Source organism: Alligator mississippiensis, chromosome 8, assembly GCF_030867095.1.
Source record: "Alligator mississippiensis isolate rAllMis1 chromosome 8, rAllMis1, whole genome shotgun sequence".
Taxonomy (NCBI): Eukaryota; Metazoa; Chordata; order Crocodylia; family Alligatoridae; genus Alligator; species Alligator mississippiensis.
In genome coordinates this window covers 55,777,566-55,802,169 of record NC_081831.1, presented here as the reverse complement: position 1 = coordinate 55,802,169, position 24,604 = coordinate 55,777,566, and the positions used below count along the sequence as shown (strand labels likewise).

Genomic DNA, 24,604 nt, shown 5'->3' with positions numbered 1-24,604 from the left:
GACTGAAGGCTTTTCTGAAGTCTAGATATATGACATCAATCTCTTCTCCCTTGTCCAGGTAATAGGTCACCTGGTTGTAGAAGGAAATGAGATTGGTCAAGCAAGACCTACCCGCAACAAACCCGTGCTGGCTATCCCTTAAGTTGTTGGCGTCGGCCAGTCCATTAAGGATGGCCTCTTTAATAAACTGGTATATTACAGAGCATGCCAAAGAAGCAGAGAATGCACTTCTGGTGCACTTCTGGCCTCTTGCCACAAATGAAGCTCCCTCAGGATGTGCACTGATGACCCTCTAGCATGTTTACATGGTCTTTATATAGGAATACACCAACCTAAGCCAAAGTTTAGGGTGAAAACTAGCATCAACTGCATGCAGACATGTGTACATTCATAGATGCTAGGGTCGGAAGGGACCTGAACAGATCATTGGGTCTCACCCCCTGCCTAGGCAGGAAAAAGTGCTGGGGTCAGACAACCCCAGCCAAATGCCTATCCAGCCTTCTCTTAAAGACCCCCAAGGTAGGGGAGAGCACCACCTCCCTTGGAAGCCCATTCCAAATTTTGGCCACCCTTACTGTAAGGTCAAATATCAGGACCAAAATCACTCCAACATGAGACTACAGATTCAAAGAAAAGGAGGAGTTTTAGACTGGATCATCCTCTTACCTACAGATTTTGAAAAAAAAAAAGGGGAAGGAAATCGCTAGTTGGAACCTTTCAGTGTCTCTGCCTGACTTTCCAAGCAGGAAAATAGTTCACTAGTGCACAAATTGAGCTTCAGCCCCTTGAAGAGTCCCTTGGTGACTATAGGAATCCATGGCCATCTGTAGAGAGGGTCAAGTCTTGGCTTTGAGCCACCCAAGGTCACAAGCAGAGAACTATGTGCATTGATCCCAACAGTATCAGCACCTACATACCCATTGCTCCTTCACCTCTACTATCTTCAGCTGCCAGGATCTATATTCTGGGTCCAAAATCAGAAAATTAATGCAGATGCTCCTCACCCTTCATCCATCCAGGAACCAAAAAGTTTCTAATCAGAGGGTCCATTTTATGTATGGGTGTTGGGAAAGATCATCTAGGCTACTGTTCTTTGGTGCACAACTGGTGTCAAGTGATTGAGTACTATAGTGTAAAGCTCCCCATTATTTGATTTCATTGCAGCTTCCTCATCCATTCCAAAGGTCCATTACAGGTGTTTGAAAGCTCCTGTATAAAAGGCAATACACCTTAGGTCTGTGTAAGTACACACTATCATAGCCAAACTTTATTTTAGGTTATTTATTATCTGTGGCACTGGAACCTGTTCTTTGGCAAGCAGACTTTTGCTGACTAAGAGTCACTTGTAGCTTCTCTGAATTCTACTGCCCATGAAAAGATGATAGAGGATTTCCCACAGTCCTCAAGAGGGCCCAGTAGGGTCTTTACAGGTATGATAAAATAATATTGCTCCTCTGGTCCCAAGTCCAGGAACTCCTAATATTTGTCCTTGCTTAAAGGTGATTATCTGGCTGATGGTGCCAATAAGGTGCTGTATCTTCTTACCCTGGAACAGAACAGGGATCTATTTGAAGCAGTATTCAAGGAAGGAGATAATGATCCCACCAGGACCATGCAGGCATTCTGTAAGATGGTCAGAGCAATGTCAATCCCAGTATAACTGATGTGGGGTCCTACACAGAAAATTACCTGGTCTGTTCAGGGTCTCAAAGGCCCTCAAGAAAAAGGGTTCCCTAATCAAGGTGGGTGAAAAGATATGATCAGCAATGGAGTGGCAGAATCCAGTTGCCCTAGAAATGGTACCTGGTCATATTGTATTTGGGTCTGTGACAGTGCTAATGTTTATATCATCACACAGATGTGATTTCCAATGATCCTCCAATGATACACATGTCAAGCAATATCAAGATATTCCCAGCTGCTCTCATAATGCAAGACAGCTCCTTTTCACCAGCTCTGGACTTAGCATGTGACTTGGTGATTTCTCTCCCCCAAAGGTTTTGTGTCTACTTCTGGAAACGCACTGAATATGGTCCAGTGGGTGGCAAATTGGCTTAGCAGTTGCACCCAGAGAGTGGTAGAAGATGGGTCAGTATCGACCTGGAAGGATGTGAGTAGTGGGGTTCTGCAGGGTTCAGTTCTTGGACCTGTACTCTTCAATATCTTCATCAGTGACTTGGATGTGGGTGTGAAGCGTACTCTGTCCAAGTTTGTGGATGATACTAAATTGTGGGGTGAAGTGCACACTCTGCAGGGTAGGGAACGATTGCAGGCAGACCTGGACAGGTTAGAAAAGTAGGCAGTAAACAACAGGATGTAGTACAAGAAGGACAAGTGCAGAGTGCTGCACCTAGGGCGCAAAAATATCTAGCACACCTACTGGCTGGGAAGTGACCCTCACAGCAGTACAGAAGCAGAAAGGGATCTTGGAGTCATAGCGGACTCTAAGATGAACATGAGTCGTCAGTGTGACAAAATAATCAGCAAAGCTAACCGCACTTTATCATGCATCAGCAGATGCATGACAAATAGATCCAAGGAGGTGATACTTCCCCTCTATGTGGCATTGGTCAGACCACAGTTTCATAGCTTTCATAGACACTAGGGCTGGAAGGGACCTCGGAAGATCATCGAGTCCAGCCCCCTGCCCAAAGGGCAGGAAGTCAGCTGGGGTCATAGGATCCCAGCAAGATAAGCATCCAGTTTCATCTTGAAGGTGTTCAATGAAGGCGCTTGAACAACCTCCGGTGGCAGGCTGTTCCAGACCTTGGGGGCTCGGACAGTAAAGAAATTCTTCCTTATGTCCAGCCTGAAATGATCTTGTAGTAGTTTGTGACCATTTGACCTCGTCATCCCTTTGGGCGCTCTGGTGAACAAATGTTCCCCCAGATACTGGTGGTCACCCCTGATAAACTTATAGGTGGCCATCAGATCACCCCTGAGCCTGTGCTTTTCCAGGCTAAAGAGCCCCAGGGCTCTCAGCCTGTCATCGTAGGGTCTGCTTCCCTGACCTCTGATCATGCGTGTGGCTCTTCTCTGGACTCTCTCAAGCTTCTCCACATCCTTTTTGAATTGTGGAGCCCAAAACTGGACACAGTACTCCAGCTGCGGCCTCACTAAGGCCGAATACAGGGGGAGAATGACATCCCAGTACAGGGGGAGAATGACTACAGTTGGAGTACTGCATCCAGTTTGGGGCACTGTACTTCAAGAAAGATGTTGATAGACTCAAGAGGGTCCAGAGGAGGGCCACTCTTATGGTTAGGGGCTTACAAGACAAGCCCTATGAGGAAAGACTGAGGGACCTGAACCTCTTCAGCCTCCGCAAGAGAAGGCTGAGGGGCGATCTTGTGGCTGCCTACAAATTCATTAGGGGGATGCAGCAAGGGATCAGAGATGCTCTGTTCACCAGGGTGCCTCTTGGGGTAACAAGGAACAATGTTCACAAACTGACAGAGAGCAGATTTAGGCTAGACATCAGGAAAAACGTATTCACGGTAAGGGTGGCCAAAATTTGGAATGGGCTTCCAAGGGAGGTGGTGCTCTCCCCTACCTTGGGGTCTTTAAGAGAAGGCTGGATAGGCATCTGCCTGGGGTCATCTGACCCCAGCACTCTTTCCTGCCTATGCAGGGGGTCGGACTCAATGATCTGTTCAGGTCCCTTCCAACCCTAGCATCTATGAACCTATGAATACCACCAAAAGCAGCCTCTTAAGTACCAGACTTTGGTACCAGTGGCTTCAGCACTGGGTTTGGTGCCAACAGAGTCTTTTTCAGGAGCTAGAGAATGCATGTGCAACTCTGATGCATGACACAACTAATCAAAAGACTTCAATCTTCTCTGTGTGAACACTTGCACTGGGATCCTGTGGCAAGCTAAGCCCTGCTGGGAGACTATAACCCCAAGGGGCCGGCTAACCTGCCCCTCTCCCTCTAGCTCTTCTGAAACACCACCCTATATCTCACCCGCCATGCCTTGATGGAACCAACTATACAGGAGGCATCCTAAACCCTTAGAATGGGGGTTTCCTTTGGGTTACTTGGCTTTACTCATTTTGTACTTGTCCAGGCAGGCCCTGACCCTCTTAACCAGGGCCTATGTGCTCTAGCTACTACCTTGAGCCCTAGGCCCACTTAGCCCAGCCTTAGGTCCTTGGTAGCAGTGGCACAGCTGTGAATTAGACTACATGGTTGGGGCTCTGAGCCCCCTTCATTCCCCAGCCTTGAAAGGGTTAAATCCCACCCCCCATCTCCCTCATTCTGTGTATGACCCCCTTGCTAACAAAGGGTTAATCCCACATGGTGATTTAAGTTGCCAGCAATGTGATCTCCACCTCCCCTTACAGTTGACCTCAGTCATCGAATTAAACAGAAGCAAAGAATGTAAGCATCTGCTCCAAACTAAAATAGCGCCCCTCTGGGCACTTGCAAACCAACCTAATGTGAACTGAAATCCTTTATCTCTTCTCAGTCTTGCGGCTGGGTAAAAAAAAAATAGTGGGTGCATCTACATGAGACATTTACTGAAGAGCTCAGCATCTACATGGGCGACTCTATTAGGTCGCAGTAAACTAACAAACTCCACCATAGGTTAGTATTTGTAAATACAAGTACTATCCCGAGGTGGAGTTTTTTAATGCACAGCAACACACATGTAGATGCTGACCACGCTGGCTGGTGCATGAGGGTGCTTGCCGGCCAGCCCCTCACTGGAGCACCCTCGTGCCCCAGCCAGCCCCTCCAGAACATGTTGAGCCAAGTCAGAGCAGCCCCGGGCACACATTCAAACTCCAGCACAGTATGTGCCATAGTTTATTACTTTGAATTAATTGCACATGTAGATGTGCCTAGTAAAAGGAAAAAAAAGGGCCAAACAGTAGTCATGCTTTAGTCATGCTCCGTCTGTTTACAGAATTCAGTCAGAGCATAACAATACTGTAATTCTGTCTTCTTAGTTCTTATTCAGCAGGGCCTCCCCTGTTGCTTCTGGGCACCCTTGTGGCCCACCTAGGGAATCCTGCCTCTTTCCCAGCTAGGGCTAGAATGCCTCTCAGCCTGAGGACAAGCCTATTTACTCCCATGAGCCCCTCTGGTCAGCCTGACCCATTGCCTGGTGCAAGCACAGGGGTTGATCATTAGTTTTAGTCCTTCCAGTTGCCTTCCCTCTGGCTGCTATCCCCACAGCATGCAGCCACCACTCCCCAAAGCAGAACTACTGGTTGTTGCCGCTGCCTTTTCCCATGGCCACCAAGACCCTGCTCTTAAAGAGCCCTTGCCAGTTCTGCCGTCCCCGCCAGCCTTCCCACACCAACAGGGTACACAATTTAGGACCATCACATTTTTTTTTTAGTGTTAAAAGCAAAGTAGACGTAACTGTATGGGTGCAGTGGAACGGTATGCAATGAAAAAGGGCAATATTGAAGTTATACAAAACACAAATATACAAGGCCAAGAGCACTGAGTGAGAAAGCTGGACGAAAAGTAAACATTTAATCTAGTCAGTTTATATAACTGAAAGTATCTATCAAAAAACATGAGAAAAAATGCTTATCTAAAAAATACGTTTAATGGTAGCATGCTATACATAACTCAGATGCTCACCTAAGTTTTCGCTACTGGTGATTAGTTGGTTGTATTCATAGAAAAAAAATCAACTGTCAAAAGCAATACATGCATTTGTCATTTTTTTTAAAACGTACTCAAAGGAAATTAGAACCATTCAAAGAAAACATAAATTGAATTGCTCAGAGGAAGAGGAGAGCATTTTTTTTAGATACAGCAATAACATAAAATAGAATTACAGTATTGTTATGCTCTGACTGAATTCTATGGACAGATGGAGTCTGACTAAGGCATGGCTACTGTTTGGCCCTTAAATTACCCAAGATCAGTTGGAACCCTGATGTACTCAATGTTATACAAAAACAAATAGGAGAGAGAGCACAAAAGTTTGTAGGCTGAAGAGACAAGACAGAAAAGGTTAAAGGAAAGTTAAAAGAACACTTTTAAAGTATAGAAACATAAAGCAGCTTGCTCAGAATTACACAAACACATAGATGTGGTAAAGCTGGAAAGCCAAGAGTCAGATCTGTAACTTAAACACACCACTTTCTTTTTATGTTTCCAATTTCCCTTCGCAGTCCTCTAGCCCCCCTCACACTCAGATGCAACATCACTGTTTTCTGATTAGACATGCAGATAACTTTTCTCAGTCAGATAAAATGCCCAGCCTTTAATTCAAAGGGTTTTTTTTATGACTTACAACTCTATATGCTAAAGAAGACATTACCAAAAGCATATTTACTTTAATATAGAACATCCTGCAGCACAAACTGCATCATATTAAATCCCAGTCAAATATCAAATTCGCTGTAACTATTTTTGTTAAAATGGATTAATAGTATCATGAAAACGAATCTTGCCTATGGCAGAGCACTGTCCTGGGATGACAAACTGGGGTTTACTTTTAAACTGGGACTAAAGCTCAGAAGTACCCCTGTTTATTTTTTCCAGATAACCAGAAAGGTGTTCTGGCCTGGTAAGAAAGGATGGCCATCTGCTGCACAGAGTCTATCTAAAGCAGCAACTTTTAGAGGAATGACCAGTTCTATGACAATTTAAGTGATAAAAAGAGGCAATTATTAGGAAGCTATGTCCCATCTTCTCTAGCCAAATGTGTTGACTTCAGGTGATTTTAAGAACCTTGTATTCTGCCAAGTTGAATATAAGTCCTGTTTTGTCACTCTGAAATTGCACAGAATAGACTGCGTGACCACATTAGCGTGACCAGATTATCACAAGTTTTTGCTTTATGTGCATGCAGTTTATAAGCAGAGAAAACAATACTCCAGTAAAAGCTAGGTTTAAATTGCAATAGAGAGGTGAGATTATGCAGGTATCAGTAACATCACGTTCTACTGGGCACAAGTATGAGACAAACTATCTCTTCTAGGGAACCAAATATTTCTTTTTACTGTGGTGTTCCTGTTGCTTTTTTACTTTTAGACCTTCCAGACTGAAACTCAGAAATGTTTCTTTCATAGTTTCAGGTTAGACATAAGATACACTAAATAAATTTAAGTTTCTTTTGTTACAAAATTGCATAAATTGTTTTTTCTTTGACTTCTACCATACCCAAGGAATTAAGTGTTTTTTGATAAATGCAACTTACATTTTTAAACATGTTTTGCCAGAACTGTGCTGCTTGATTGCACAAAACCATGAATGACTCTTATTCACAAGAATAGCCTTCTAACCATTGGACAAAAATATGCCCTGTCTGGATAACAGGTGGAAAGCAATGATTTTTATCTTACCAAAATAATGAGGAATTCTGAATGTATCATATTAAACAGTTAAAATGCAATACCTATTAAAATAGCCTAAAATAGCTTAAACTAAATGGCATCCCAATAATTTATGACTAAGTCAAGTAAAATCATCATACCAACATTACTTCCATACAATAAGCTATTCAGGATGATTTGGGCTATACTTGAAATACAAGGTAACTCTTTGATACCATTAACCCAAAACGACAGACGCTTAAACTGATATTACTCTAATTAACTGGCTACTGCCTCCACCAATAATTCAAGTTTTGCTGAAAGATAGCACCAACACTGTACTCAACTTCAACTTTGCCCTGGTGACATCAAATCATATTACAGCTAAATTAACAGTTGTGAAAATTTTTGGCCTGGTAGCCCCCTATCATACATAGCCTTTAAATGCCATTTCAGTTTCTATCAAGGCAGGAATCAGCAGTTGTAATTTTTAATACAGCTGCAAAACAATAGGACACATTAATAGCTGAACTTTTGACAGCATATTCATGATGATTTATGAGTTTGTATATAATTTGATTATTCTATTAATTCTACTGATTACGGTTCCAGCTAATACAGTGAAGGTCACTTCCAAAATAAATCTTCATTACATTTCACAGAAAGTAACTGCCTCCAACTAGTTGTTTTCTTTAATTAAACGCTAATGTAACAAGAAAGAAAATAGGCTTCAGGGTTGCTGCATCTGTTGCTACAAGAGGAGTATACTGCTTTGATATAATGTTCCCCAATCCTATTTTTTAAAGAAAAAAATAGAATGCCTCTTTATCTGACATCTTGCTTTTCAGCACCAGATACACTCTTACATTTACAGATTACCTTCAGTTTATTTAAAAATTACAGAAAAGGACTGGGAAAATGTGCCACAGAATTAGGAAGTATACTTTTCCACTGAGAAGAAAAGCTTTTACTTAGCAGATATGATGTTTTATTTTCTAAAATGTGTATGGAGTGATTAATTTAAAAAAAGAGAATAATCCTTGCCTAACCATGTATTTGGTATAGCAAAAACTATTTTCCTCCTTCCTTAAAGATGAATACTACATATATTGTGCAGCCAGGTTTGGAGAAAGATCAAAGAAAAGCATGCCATAGGCCTGACAACGCATTATTCTCTTTCAAATTGTTTATTTTATTTTATTTTTTTACATAAAGCAAGCTGTGTCCTGGTTCTGATGTTACATTTTTTGTTTCCTGAAGGTCATTGTTAATTCAGCATTTCCTGCAGTATATTATTGTATTCTATGAAAAAACTAAAAAGAGGTTACAGCCAAAACAAACATAATACAACACAACTCTGTCTCAATAAACATACCATTACATTTTCCCATTTCAAAACTGCAGTGGACAAAAGCAAATCTTCCTGAGCCTACTGAACACCTGGGTAAGGTTGAAAATAAAAAGAAAACTGACTGTTTTGGTACATAATTCACTCCTGAAAGACCACCACCATGAGCTGCAACTCCCCTTGAATCTAGGACATTACTAGAAAGGATAAGGTACTCAGAGACACTACTTTCCTACGTGCCAATCTTTTTTGTTTTTTTTAAAATCATCTTCAGAAGATTCTTTCTACTGTTTGTTATATTAACAAAAATTAACACATGATAATTTGTAAATTATGCTTAAACCCTGTATAACCAGCAAGTTTCTAGGTACATATCTTTGGGAGTTAAGTTAATTACCAGAAGAGCATACTGCTCAAGCCCTTTCCCTCTAGTGCACATTCAAGTTTCTTCTTCTTCTACCAGATCTTGACCTCCTATTCACATAAGAAAGAAAAGGGAGGCGGAAAGCCTGAGGGCTACAGCTATGACCATTAAGGAGGACTTTCATGCTAAACAACTCTATGCTGAAGACTAATGATATTGGGCAAAGAGTGAGGCTCTTCACTCACTTGGGGTTTCTACAATGGGAGATATAGGCAGGGGAGGATGCTAAACCAAAAAAGAAAAAATGAAGCTGTTTTGGGAGTGGGGAGAAAAGGGAATATAAAAAAGTACAACCTATAGCATAAACAGACTGAGAACAGGCTGCTGCAAGAATATGATTAGTGTTTGAGATCCCTGGATCTACACTGAATTGCAATATTTTAATATTAATAATAATGATAATTAATATTAATACTACAATATTTTAAAAACTGGACCACACTCACAAATGTGCTTCACAAGGAGAAAAACCTATGAAGTCAAGTCATTCATACAAACACTCAACCCTGCATTATAGTTTGACATCAATTCTGCGAAGTATTAAGGTAAAACTTAATTACACTTTGCAATTGGATCTGCTTTTATGTTAGATCACTAATGTAGTACAACCCTACTGGGATGTTCTAGACTCTTACAAAAATTTTAATGGAGGACATACAAAACTTCTGTCATAAACCAGTCCAAATTAGAAAACCAGTTGGACATCAGCCATTTAAACCCTTGGAAACCAATGCTTTAATCCAATAAAGAGAGAGTTTCTGTTTGCAGAACTGCTTCCTATTCCTAGGTTTCAATCTTACAATAGATGTAAACAAGTGTAGGTCCTTGAGCTATGGCAACACAGTTCTACTGTCAGAAACAGATAAGAATATTTATAAGCCTCATTTTTACCTTTGTAAGCTGTTAGTTCACAAGGGGAATTCAATATAATATTAGTAAGCCTATAATTAATGTCTAATGGAACTGCTGCAGAATGTGGTTAATCATTTAGAATACTTAACAGGGGAAGCAGCTTAACTGCATCCATTAGTAAACACTGCTAAAAAAACCTTCAACATTAAAAAAAAATCAACACACAAATATACACTCCAAAAACATCAATACAAAAAATGGCTACACACATCATTATAGAAAATTCTTACTTTAGCTGTTATAAATCTTTTAGTATTACACCAAGTTTTCCAAAAAGCCATATATATATATATATATATATATATATATATATATATATATATATACACACACACACACACACACACACATACACAAATTCAGGCAATTAACATTTCACCTCCATATTTTACAACCTTAACAAACAGGTGCTAATGTAATACAAATGCCACTAATTCTTTTCTCAAATATATTTCACTCAGAATCATACCCAGATCGAAATGTGCAATCGGTGTCAACAGGAAAGTACTGGCATTTTATATCTTTGAAGCTCTATCTTACTTGGCAGTAGGAGCTATGTATTACATTAGCTTACACCAACATTCAGCAACCGTTTTTAGACTGCTGGCAAGAGCGATCCAGTTTGGAAGACAGACATGAGGATCCAACAGCTGACACTGCTTCTCCCCACAGCAGCATGAGGACTATGTCTGTTACCAAAACCCCCTGCCACTGAATGCTGCCAAATGTGAACCAGATGTGGTCCATGGGCCATAGGTTACTGACCCCCATCTTAAACTAAATGGTCTTTATGCTTAAGCACTAGGTATAGTATATTTAAGCTTTTGCAAGACCTATAAGAAAGGAGAAAGATGTCCTAGCTTTTCTCATGGGTGAAACAGGATTGAGAAGAAATTACCACAAGGACTGAAAACAATCCAGTTTTCAGACAAACATGAGAAACTTATGTTACACAGGATTTCACAAATTTAGCTTACCTAGAATATACCTATTTGGAGCAAGTCACACAAAAATTGCAAGGAAAAAGCACTATGTCATTTCTGGAAGCATGAAGAGATATCGGTAAATCTACCTTTACTTCTGAATCAAATGCATATGCTCCCAGTAACTGTAATGTAAAACAAGTAAACTTAGTGCAGACTGATAAGATAAACTCTGAAGCTGTATACGAGGTCCTTTCAGCACATTTCCAAGCACTCCAGAGAAAGAATGTTGGAAGTAGGTCTGAAATCAGTGACTCATAGACTGTAATAAATGTCTTAGTTCCACAATTACTAGATCCTGGTATGAAAAGTGTCCACTCTTAAAGTAACTCAGGAACAAGAATTAAATTAATTCTATAACAAAAATGCTGTACCACACTTCTTAAACCAACCAACTGGCAGCTCATGGGTCACATGACTCTCACATGGTTACAGCACAACACAGCAATCAGCACTAGAGCAGCCTGCAGCCCAGGGTACCCAAGTAAAACAGTGCAGCAAGAAGGATGGGCTGGGCTGCCTGAAGGAAAGGCAATGACGAAGGATGAGCTGGGGTACAGTGAAGCAGGGGAGGCAGGTGGAACAGCAGCTGGGGGCAGGGTGCTACAGGGAGGCACAAGAAGCATCAGCAGAGGGGCAGGGGTGCCTGGTGAAGTGAGGAGGCACACAGAGCAGACATGGTGGGGCCTGTGATGCAGCGGGAGGCACGCAGTGTAGAAGCCGGGACACAGGGAAAAGCAGCAGAGGGGACAGTGTAGTGGGGAGCACCAACAGGGAGAGTACATGGTTGAGCAGAGGGGTATGGGTAGTAGCAGCAGGAGGGGGAGGGGGTGTATTATGAAACAGGAGAGGCACTATGTACACAGTACAGCAGCGGGGACTCCTGGGTGTAGCGCACAGTGTGGCAGGAGGTGTGGGGGCCATGGAGCCTTCTGTCCCAGATCCCCCCCGCCAGATTCAAGTTAACTCATAGTTCCCCAGCATCCCAGGATGCTTTGCACCTCCTTTCCCTGCAAATCTCACCCCCCTTGCAGGGTAGACAGGCTACCCTCAGCCCAAGCTGTCTGCTCCAGCGCAGCAGGGAGGCATGCTCTAGCACCCCCTGCCCAGCCTCAGCCTGGGCCACTGCAGGCACATGGGTGCTTTTCTGGAATCAGAAGTGAATGTCTGTTCATCTGCTTATCTGTTCAATCTATGCAGTTTAGACTAACCTGCAAAGATTAAATCAATTCAGCCTCGGGCTTTCTGACTGTCTGTTCTTAGCCTAAAAGATTTCCTGGAACAAGGCTTTTAGATTTGCATTAGGGGTGGATAACACACCTTGACAAGAAACAAGTTAAAGATGAATGATGCCTTATTTTACTATGTATTCTAGATATACTAGTACAATGAAACTATTTGTATTCAGGGAAAAGTTAAGCTACTTCTCTTTGAGACTCTGGTCCTTTCTTTTCCTTTTTCATGTCTTTGTGACAAGGTACGTAGAAGAAATTTAAGATTCATTGGAATCTGACAGGCTGTACCATGAGGACTCTGCTTTGGCCTCAAACTTGTAGCCTCTAGGCTGTCAACCATGTGCCTTAGTGCCCACACCACCCCAGCCCCCCCCCTTTTTTGGGGGAGGGGGTGTTCTGGAACCCCAAATAATGGCATAATATTGTGGTAATTATTAGACACCACCCCTGACCAGAGGCAGAGATTATAGAAGAACTGTGTTGTTCTTGTAGCAATGAAGTCACTTGTGTGGTTCTGAATGGACTTTTTATTTATCCAAGTTACTTAATTTCTTAGTTCCCCTATTACACATCTTGACCTTTCCCTTGAACTAAATGAACTTGTCAGATTCTTTTACAGAGAAAAAAATGGCTTTGAAGATTAAAGCTAAATTGTCTGGATTACAGCTTTTGTCCTGATTTATCAACTTCAAACTTTAATGGCAAAACCTTATTCAAGAGGGAATGGAGACACTCAAAAACTACATGGCAAATCCTCAATCCCTTTACTGACATATTTGCTGTTCTCATTTGAAGACACCAGAAACTACAATGGAATGAAAGCAGTCAACACCAGAAAAAGTGACAAAAATATTGATGTTCTTCTCTTTTTCTCCTTCAGATAAAATGTAAGGGAAATGAGTTTATTCTTAGAGTTAAAATGATTTAAGTAGTATTATGTTACATTTTGACTATGATATATATAGATTTGGTGAAACAGATATGTTAAATTAGCTATTAACAAGATGAATATTAGTTTTTGATGACAGGTAACTTGCCACTTGTCTGAGAGAATTGTTAGGCATAATGAAGTCAAGTACTGCTATTGTAGAATTTATATGCATCTTAACAGATGTGTTCTGATATTGATCATACCAAGATCTTTATAAATGTGGCAAAATATTACTTTCTAAACATAGCTTCCATCAAAGAACAATAAAGGAAAAACACTACCAGTTTCAATATCAATGAAAGTTAAAAAGTTGTAATTGTTTCTCCTGATCTCTTCTTAAAAAGGATGGATAAAGGCGTGGATAAGCTCACTTATCTTCACTGTGTAATCTTCTTGTGCTAAACCATCTTCATATCTTCCTAATATCTAACTGAAATCTTTTTTGCAATTCAGGTTCATTGCTATTTGGTCTGTCCCTTGTGGGCAGAGAGAATAATTGATCACCACCCTCTTCATAACAATTCTTGTATTTGAAGACATCAGAACTCTATCCTCCTTTCCCCAACCTGCCTTCACTTCCTTGAACTAAGTAATTCTAGTTCCTCCAACTTGATATGTCATATTTTCTGTTCATCCTTATGTCTCTCATCTGTACTCTTTCCAATTTAACCACATCTTTACTGAAGCATGCTGCCAAAAACTGGACACAATGCTCCAGGGCAGACTTGCCAGGGCTGAACAGAAAGTTAGAATTATTTATCTTAACTAGCATATGACACCCCAGCATACTATTACCTCTTTTTTTGCAACAATACCATAATGTTGAATCATTCAGTTTGTAATTTATTGCATCTCATAGGTCTTTTTTTGCAGTGCTATACCCTATCAGATTGTGTGCCATTTTTTGTACTTTTGAGTCCTCCTTCAAATACAGTACTTCTTTTTTAATTTAATTAATTTAGACATTTTCCCAATTTAAAGATTATTTTGAATCCTAATCCTTTTCAAGTACCCACTACCTTGCCTAGGTTGGCAACATATGCATATTTACAAGTATGAAGTCAATTAATGAACATCTAAAATAGTACTGAACTGAGGGCAGACCCCAGGAAAACTTTACTTGACACTACCTTTGAGTTTGCAGGTTATAAATCGGAGGTGGGTACTCTGAAGGTGGTGCAGAATGCCTTCTGCTGCCCTCAGACAGAGAATGCATTACTAACTCGTTCAACCTTCAAGTCACTTAGAGGAATAGCATTTTCTATAATCAGACTTTGAATTATGCAGTCTGTAAATTTGGAGAGGAGTGCAACTTGTTTTTGGGTGACATCTAGAGGCATTAGTAAAATTAGGTCCTACAGTGACATGATGGTAATAGCTGCTTATCTTGTGATTGAGGGGGATGAGGAAGTTCTGACCAAAGATGATATATTTCTTGTAACCTCAACATACAAACACAGCCTGAGAATGCAGACTGGAGTATATTTGAGTGGACCTAGTATCTTTTTGTTAGAAACAAAACGTTAAAAAAAATTGTGCCCTTTTTTTTGAGACATCATCCACGTTGATGTTGAAAGCTCCCAGTATAAAAACTTTAGATTCATTACCACTTCCACTACTCTGTATCAGGTCTTTTGGAAAAGCTTAGTGTCTTGAACTCTTGACTGAAAACTTGAAGTCCTGGTTCTCAACCATTTTAGGCACTTCTCTATAACTTTTCTGAATTTAGCACAAACTATTTCAAAAACTAATTCCACTTGTTGTTTTTTTTTTACTATGGAAAAATAATAGACAATTCTTCTGTTGCAAAGAACTCAGAAAGACAATAACAGATCAGAATGTTTTTGACATTATGGGGTTCTGCTACAGAGTCCTATTTGAAATCTATGGATTTATTCTGTGACTCATGTAGGTGCTTGCACATCTACCAGTGTTAATATTGTGTGGCACCCTTAAAAGGATCTCTTGGCACCACAGGGTGCCATGACACACTGGTTGATAAAGTAAATAGGTAAATATATTCAAAGTTGTGCAACAGAATCGATAATTTTCATCATGCAAATAGACAAGGAAACATAATAGCTCCCTTACCTCCAGATTTGAGTAATCTGCATAAGTTTTCTATAGTTTTGTAAGCATGTAAATAATCATATTACTGAAATATATGGAATCTAGACATACAGATAACTCTACAAAGACAGTAGATTTGTTAACACATAGCTTCATTTTAGGAGATCAGCATGACAAGTGATTTTACAAAATAGGGCATGATACATTCTCCTTTTCTGAGTACAACCTCACATTTTGAAATATGCAGTTAGGATATTTATATAGATTTAAATAAATTAAGATAATTTCACTGACCCCAAAATTCAGTTTTAAAATGCTGACAGTATAATTACAGTCACTATTATGTACATTTTTCCAAGTCTTATATATGAATGGAATTTAGTTTGCTCTTATTTTCTAATCTTTTTCAGTTCTACTTAATTTAAATGACAAGGATCTCAAAATCAGAATTTATTTAAAAAAACTTTCTTTTGGCTATTTCGCTTTAGTTACTTTTATATTGGCACAGGGATACAATACAGGTAAGCATAGTTATCATGACTGTTTGCATGATCGGCTGTTTGTTTTTTTCCCTTGAGGAGAGACTCTCTGTTGGGATAAACATCAGGGAGGTGAGATAATCCATCATTTTGAGACCTGTTCTCTAGTGATGGATGGATAGATTGGCAAAGTAACTCAATAATCTTCATTTTTTTTCAGGTTATTCACAGATCAGTGAGCATTGTCGTTAATAAAGCTATGGAATGCTTTTGTGTCCTTGCCCACATTATTTCTCAGGTTCTGACAGGAAAAGACTTTTAATTTGGAAATAACCTTTGTGTTGAAACATAAGTTTCAAGAGTGTGAAATTCTTTGTGAATAATGTGCAAGCCTCCTAGACTTGTATTATCTTCACAAACAGTATTACTCATGAAATCTGCTTAAACAGGTGATATGAAGCATTGGCGCTATTTAGATCATTCTTTTTTTCCTTTAACTGCAAACTTAGGACACATCTACTTAGCATTTGACTGCACTAGAGAGCGTCATCATTAAAACAAGCCCACCCCCTCCAAACCACACACCTGCTTGCTGAATGCCAAAACACCGATAAGGTATAGATATAGCATATGTGTTCTTCGCACTATACTAGAATATTCAATGGGATCATGGAATTCCCCTTTATTGGAGGTAACGATGCTGTCAAATTTAGGCTCAAATTCATGTCTTAGAACCTTAACATGTACAGGTGTCACAATAGTGATGGTGGTTGAGATTTCCTAATGGCTTTAGAGAGAGTTCAATATCATAAACCTCAGAACTCTTCTGAAATGTAAATTGCTTTATAGACTTTCCAATTCAACCCCCAAAATTTGAACTCTTCCATTATTAGGAGTTATCATTTTTATTCTAAAGAAATAAAATTTGCATCCAGAATGGCCTGGAAAAGATCCAGAAGCAAGAACCTAAATCCAAGATAAGAAGCTAAGCATTCATCTTTCTAAGAATTCAGCTCATTTACAAAACAAGTAGTGCTGGAAGTGCTCGTAATTCCTGGGACCATCACTTACAACTGTGATCTTTGACTCTCCTGGCTAAGGAAAGATTGTGAACATCCAGAAAGCTTCTATTACTAGAGACTGTCAATTCTCTGAACGTACATCCCATCGTAGACAATGGAATGTAATAGCATGTCCTAGAAATCATGCAATCCATACCTCACACTCGTTCCTTAAACAAGCTAAGTAAGAAATTAACTAAATCTTAACCAATACCTATCACCTCGCAACATCCTGGATCCTTATCAATGACGCTCTGAGTTCACATGAGAGAGAGAAAGAGACAGCATTTCTAGTTCTAATGAAGGACCTCTTTTCCTGCATACATGGAGAGAGAGGAAAGTAAATAACGTCAATATTCAACTTAGTATACTTCTTGATGGCAGCTGATATTTTGAGGTTTGGAATTGCCAGGTCTTCACTTGAGGAAGCACCAGATACACTACTCAACTTCCACCAAACTTAGTTCTATCAAACAGCTATCTGAAAACTGTTCTTTCTCTATAACCTCCACTTAAATAATAAACAAGATGGCCAATAAACATGAGATAAAGAACCTTAGCAGGAACTTAGCAAAAGCTATGGAACTAACCGGTTGAAGAAGTGAGAGGCAATGTTAATCACAGAGCATTCAGAGTGAATGTAAAATCTTCTCTCTTAATTTTTCAGCAATGTTATCCTGGTAGATTCCAATATTCACTAGAGGTATTCCAATATATCAGTTGCATATCAGATTGGCACCAATAAAAGGAAAATTAACATAATTGGCTATTGACTTTTTTTGGCCAATGTAACCGATAACATCACTGATAAATGCCACATGCATGTGTGCAGCTACACACATGCACACGACTAGGAATGTAGCCTGGCAGCTTGGAGATCAGCATCCTACCTGTAAGTTGGGGGGGAACAGGCATAGGGGGCAGAACGAGGCCCCCATGGTGAGGGGGGGAAGGAGTGGGCAGGGGCAGGCACTGCCCAGCTAGGGTAATGAATGGGACCCTGGAGCTGGGACTGGGATGAAGTTGGGGCCAGAGGCAGCACCACCCTCTTCCTGGTGTGGGGCCTAGGCTGAAAACGGGGCAGACTCAGCTGTCCAGGGCAGGCAGCAGTGGCTCTGGGAAGGGTGGCTAAGGGGGCTGTGGAGAATTTGGGGGTGACTATAGGCCCCCCCAAGCTCCCCCCTAGTGCCACCGCTGCTCAGGGTGCTCTGCTTTGTTGCCTTTCCCGTGGAAGCCCTGCACTGGCTGCACTTCCCCTGCTCACCTCCCAGCACAGGGCTCCCAAGGGAAAGTCAGTAAATGGAGTGCCCCAAGCAGGGGCAGCGCTGGGGGACCTGGCTTCTGCCCGTCCCACTCCGTCCCTCACCATGGGGGCCTCAATCTGCACCCCCCTTCCACCGCTGCCCCCCCAGACTTACCTGCAGGGCACTGTTCTCCAAGCTGCCAGGCTGCGTTCCTGTAAATCGGCTATCGGATCAGTATTGGCCGATATAGCTTATTAATAATAGGGTATCGGTAACTGCTAGTCACTCATCTTATTTTGGTCAAGGAAGGAAGATTATTTTTAATCATTAGGCACATTCAGATACTTTGGCAAAGAATATTAATAAATGAGCACAGATGGGTATAGGAGCACAGATTATTTTAAATAAAATTAGTGTGAAACAATACAATAATTGCTTCTATATTGCTGAAGGCTTCCATAGAAAATCTTCTATGATCTAGAAAATATTAAACATATCTATGTCCTTTCTACAATTAAATTGAAAAATTCTTCATGTTTCAAAGGTGTTTGTTTCAAAGGTGTTTACTTCTCTATCAGTTATAGGTTTTTGAAAAAAATGAGAAAGGAAGACAAAAACAAACTACAGCAGGTGAATTTGTGAAAAACAGTTCCGGAGAGAGAAGTAATTTGTCTTTTAAAAGTCCCCTCCCCTCCAAAGTAAATTGTTAGGAACTCTTAAGGGCATAGGTAAATGCAAGTGAACCCATGAAGGCATTCTAAAATCTTAGAAGTCAATGTATATCTCAGTTCTCATCTTATAACAGTGAGGTCTGCATTCCATTACTTGTTGTCTCAGAATAAAATGTTTAATATTACCAAATCACTTCAAGCCTTTCCTTTTTATTATTGCCTATTATTGTAGTATGTTTAAAATTACTACTATTGTTTATACAAAGAAAATTGTGCTTGATTTGACTATAGATTAATGCCCTACTTAAATGGAGATGATGTCATTCGGTCCATAAAGGAATTACTATATCAAATAGCTGACTAACGTCCAATCTGAATTTTAAAATGATCATGAAAACCTCACAAAGCTTTGTTTTCAAAGTTACTGTAGTCTAGCTAATCATTGTAGATTAATTTTTCCTAGTTAGGTAAACTCTTGATTATCCTCTAACCTTTACCCTAAAACAGGAAAACTGAACTTACATTAAACATTCAGCAATACCTTACACAATATAGTGCTTGATTGCGATTTCCCTGCATAACTGTTTTGTAGAAGATGCTGAATATGTTATTTCTGCACTGTATTTTTCAAGACCTGATGTGCAACTGGGTAAGTGTGCTTGGAAATTATCTTGATAAAAGAGATTTGTATACCCATTCCCAAACCTTATTTCATACACCTCAGTAAGTTGGTTGGGAATATAAAAAAAAGCTCCTACCTAAGGGTTTGAGAGGGCTTTTGAGGTGATACTTTTAACTTGGCGTTTAAGCGTAATTCCAGATGCCACCACATTTAAAAGTAAGACAGATACTAGTTGCAAATCAGCATGTTAAAACAAAAAGAAGCTATAATACAGGCTGAGAAAAGTTCTACTGGTTCTCAGCTTGGAAAACATGAAGATTCCAATGACTTTGTGTGTAACACAAATCCAGTTTATGGAGATAAAAAAAATCTCACATCTGTACCTCAACATATTGGAAGGTACATAACAGTGATATAAAAAAAGTTTAATTTTCTTTCCTAAAACATACCTGTTAAAACCAGTTAAAAACTGATGCTGCTATTCACTCAACTGTCTTCAGTAGTTATAAAATGTTGTACTGTTTATGAAGAATTCATTTAGAATACAAGGATGTGACTTCCAAATGTCTTTGAATCATTCACATAAATATGCATGCATGCCATTTATAACAGTAGCCTTGATGAGAACACACAGTGTAACTGGCTGCAAGCAACGCTTAAGAGGTTTACATTAAAACAGAATATAAAATGGTGGTTAGAAATCACAGAACAGGTGACACCTTATTCTGATAACCTGGTGATAAAAACTGTAGGGTATGATGTATAGGCAGTGGTGACACTACTTTACTATACTGACTGAACAATATCCTAAGAATATTGTTCAGTTTTGGCAAGATATAATACCCAAGGCAGGTCATATATAAAACAGTTAAAATTAACAATATCAAAAGAATAAATGGTGATTGTCTTCTAAATTGTTTGAAAGTTTATTTCAAAATGAAAATTTAAGATTTGAGATTTTATTTTGCCGTTTATGATAATGGTAGTTTAATTCTTTTAAAAAGACTACTAAGTTTGTGATTTGATATGAAGCAGTTAGCTTCAGGGACCTCAAATGCACTCTTCCTTATTCTACTATTACCTGAGATTAAACAGCAAAATAATGGAATACAGTAGGCAAACAAAAAGTTCAGCTAATTTAAAGAATTCCTGTGGTCCCAGATATTCTCTGTGACAGTAGCTAAAAAGTTTTCCACACAGTCTGAATTGATCCTGTCCGCATCAAACCTATCGGTAGTATATGTCAGAATACTGCCTATTCTAGTAGTACAACCACTGAACCCCTTGGCCTTCTATCAAAGTGAGCCCATGAAATTATACCAAGGGATTTCTACATTTGAATGAAAATATAAATTTTCAGCTTGCTGGTTGATTAAAAATAAAATAGCAGCTGTTTGAAACATACATATAAATATATATAGCATAATATATAAGAGTTGGTTGAATTGTATATTTTGTATTAATTATGTTCTGCAAGAAAATAAACTATGCAAAAAGCCTTTTTTAAGAATGGACAGAAAACCTATTGCAGGTATTAAGTTACTGAATAATACTTGTTTTCAATATGGTATTGGACAAATGCCCAGACATATAACGAAGTATAAATTGGATACACACTTGACACGTCAGTAAACCTCATAAACAATTTTACTAATTATCTGAATCAATTCAATGATTTATACAAATTAAGATGGAAATCAGGCAGTGTTGTATTATTACCCTTACAAATGTGCAAACACACTCCAGATGAACTGAATCTGGAAATGATACAACAAAACTTATTCTCTATATTCAATGTTTATCCAAGAAAAATATTTAAAGTAATATCCAGACATGGTAAAGTGCTTGCTTAAAAGATAATGTAGACTCATTTATCAGACTTGGATGAAAAAGATAAAATTTAAACTGAAATAATGTGAATTTAAATTCATGGGGGAGAGCAAGGGAGATGAAGTGTGGGGACAAGGGGAACAGAAATTGTGGAAGGGAATAAACAGCTTGTTGTAACAGCTGTCACTTTTTCTTTCCATTAAACCTCCACCACAACAAACCCACACAGTTTTCGTTCACAAAGACAAGAAGGCCAAATAGACTACTTTCATGCTGAGAATAGTTATAATCGCCAATGCAACCTTATGTCTTCAAGAGATAGAGACCCTCCACGAACAAATGCCAATGGCTGTGATGATGTATACTTGCTGGAAATACAGAGCATTCATTCATTCATTCATTGCACATTCAAGACCAACTCTCTCCACTGATAAATATAGCTCCATACAGTTAAGACCCCTCATCCACCAGGGAGTGTTGTAAGAAAGTAACAACTAGGAACCCATTATACATCACAGGCAGGAACAAAGCAATTGTTACCTATTTCCAAAGAAAACAACATGTACTTCCTAACAACAAAGTGTGCATAAAAATTACCATTTCCACACAACCTGAAAACATGCCAAGTCAGACTTCATACTGATATTTATAACCGATCCACTAAAAGGTAAAATAGGCTGTTTGAGCAGTTCTACTGAGTACAAAAATCTCACGGTTATATAAAATGCACAAGTTACTACATAACCTGCAGAAAAAGTGTGGGAAACTGCTTGCAAGCAATGTAAAAGAGGAAGAGGCGATTCTTTCATTTTCAGGCTTTTAAAGGATAGGTGAACTGGAAGAAACAACACACACGTTTGGTGCTTGAAGGTGTCTAACACCTCTAGTTAGCAACTCCTTAGACAAGTCAGACTTTGTAGGGGAGATCAAGAGTAAGCTTCCATTTCATGGATGTAATAATGAAACTACAAGAGTGTAGGGCACTGTTATGGAGACAGGGTCATCGTGCTTTCATTTTAGAATCAGTGCCCTTTTTTATGGCTACAAATAGATGTCGGATTTGTCCTGGGATAAACCATTTTATCCGGGACAAAATACAATTTTTCAGATGCCCATGTCCATTGTCCCAGGATAAATCCTAAAAAGGTTGACAAGATAAGAAGTAGCAACAGTTCAACCTGGGACATCGCAAAGTGTTTCTGAACAGTTATCCACAGATTGCATAATTGAATTGATGTCAGAAAAGCAGCTAATTAAACCTTGATTAGAAGGGTGATGCGTGTACACGCCAATCCTAGAATACTTCTGTTCTGGGACAAACACAGGCACATGTCCCAGAACAAGTGCAACATTTGTTCCTAGCCTAAGTGTTATTGTACAGAAAGGATGGTAATTTTTAGAATGTCAAAATTCAAAATTACAGTAGTTGCACATTTTATAAAAAAAACAATACTAGGACTATTCAAACACACTTGTTAACATCTCACTGTGAATTTGGATTTCCAAGGACTAAAGAGATATTAATGCCAAAAGAGCAAAGATGTGATTTCATATTGTTTATCCCAGATAGATTAGCACATTATTTTAAAACAGGTATCACAGTGATGTCATTACTTTTTTCATCACTTAAAAAATAGCAAAATTCTGTGAGCCACAAAATTGCAACTACCACCATAGTGACTATCTGTTGAATTTGTTCTAAATACTAAAATCTTCTCAGACAGTCATGGAGATTTGCCTACAGAGGACAATCCTTAAAAGTGACTCTGAAAATATTTTCATAGCTGCTGTGAGATAGCTCATTTTATATATGAATTCTGGCCCAAGAACAAGCTAAATGTAGGTGTTAGGGATTATGGCTTTATGATAACATTATTTTATGCCATGTGTGCAGCTGTAAAATTAGCAATGGAGAAAATCTGTAGTTAACTTTCAGCTTCTATGGATCCTTTATTAATTCTAATAATCTTATCAATTGATAATTGCACCTAACAACATAGCTCTTCAGATTATATCATCATAGCATGAACTCAACATTTCTGTTTATATGTACATGTTTCTCAGACTTTTTCAGAAGCAATTACAAAACAATTAGGTAACGAACGGTATTTTCTGAGACCTCTGCATTACCTCAAGAATGTATGGGGAGACAGAAAAGCCATTTTTTCCACTTTCCAAAAGAGTGCAATATCTATCTTTCAGAATACACTGTTGTAAAACTTACATTCCCATTTTGAGAGGACTTTACAAATAAGAGAGGAAGAAATAGAAGTTGTACAATGATGACAATTTCATTAAAATATATTTGCAAATTCTTGTTTTTTTACAAAATAAAAGAACATGGATTAATGTAAACCCTCTTTGTAATAGGAATTTTAAATTGGCCAATTAAAATGCCATACTACCTAGAAAATATTTCAACAAACCATAATTTTTACACTTCTTAGAAAAATAAAAATACAAGGTAAATGGAAGTGTTATATTAGCTGTCTATCACTAGACAGCTAAGAATAGGCTTATCAATTAACAAACATTTCCACTTATTTAGCAAGAAATATAAAGTCTTGCTTACCTGCAAAAGCACTGGGAAATCTCCCCTTGGCCATACAAAGGAAACAAAAAAGGCGTATTGCCGTAACGGCCAAGACAATGAAGAAATTTTTTTGTTGCCTTGAGCCCATCTGTGGTGCTGCTGTCACTCTCCGATACCATTGCAATAGAATGCAGAATAAAATGTTGCAAGTTAGGTGTCAATTTCTGGGATTTTAAGTATTTTGAAAATGTACAGTCCTTGTAATCTGTTTCAGGGGGAAAAAATACAATTCAGGTAAAGGATGCAGCTTAACAGTGGAAATTTTCACATTATAGTTTACATTTTAGAAAATATCCTTACATTTTAACATTTTAACACATTAAAGAAGAGAGAAAGAGAAAAAGAAAGAGAAAAAATTTTAACAACTCAATTTTCCAGTATGTTACTAAAACTAAGCAAAGAAATGATGGAAGCTAAAGATGGACTGTCAACCTTGATTTTAAATGATAAAATTTGTATAAAAATTAATTTGTTAGAAAGAAAGAAATCTAAAACCTGTGCAGCCATCCCAACAGCATATCTACCATGCTGTGTAGAAATACTTTGAGCTAATTGTGAATGCACTAGCTTGCCCACTGAGTCTACATGGCACAAGAGACTTCACACACAATACCCCCAAGCTAGCTCTGTACATCTTAGCTCTAAAACTAAACCAGCAGAGCTAATTAGCCCAGGGCTCACCACAGTGCTAATATGACTTGTCCTTGGAGCTAGCTCAGGATATCCATGCAAAAGGCTGCTTTGCACTGTATAGGTGTACCCCAATAAGGAGGCAGCTGTTTGGGAAGTTATAGCAAGAGTGGAAAGAGTGTTGTGACATACCTAACCATATGATGTTATCTGTTCTGAGTCAGGCCTGGCCTACACAATTTTACATCATTTAGCCACCTCTATTGAAGAAGCTATTTTCTACAA

The 24,604-nt window shown here is 39.0% G+C and overlaps 1 protein-coding gene across 1 annotated transcript in view; it reads right to left on the bottom strand.

Annotated features, from left to right (window-relative positions):
• Positions 1-24,604, bottom strand: part of CHM (CHM Rab escort protein) — a 156,439-nt gene that overhangs the window by 57,370 nt on the left and 74,465 nt on the right. The window contains exon 8 of the mRNA XM_014607267.2: positions 23,669-23,894. Coding sequence (XP_014462753.1) covers positions 23,669-23,894 — 226 coding nt within the window. The remainder of the gene's footprint in view (positions 1-23,668; positions 23,895-24,604) is intronic.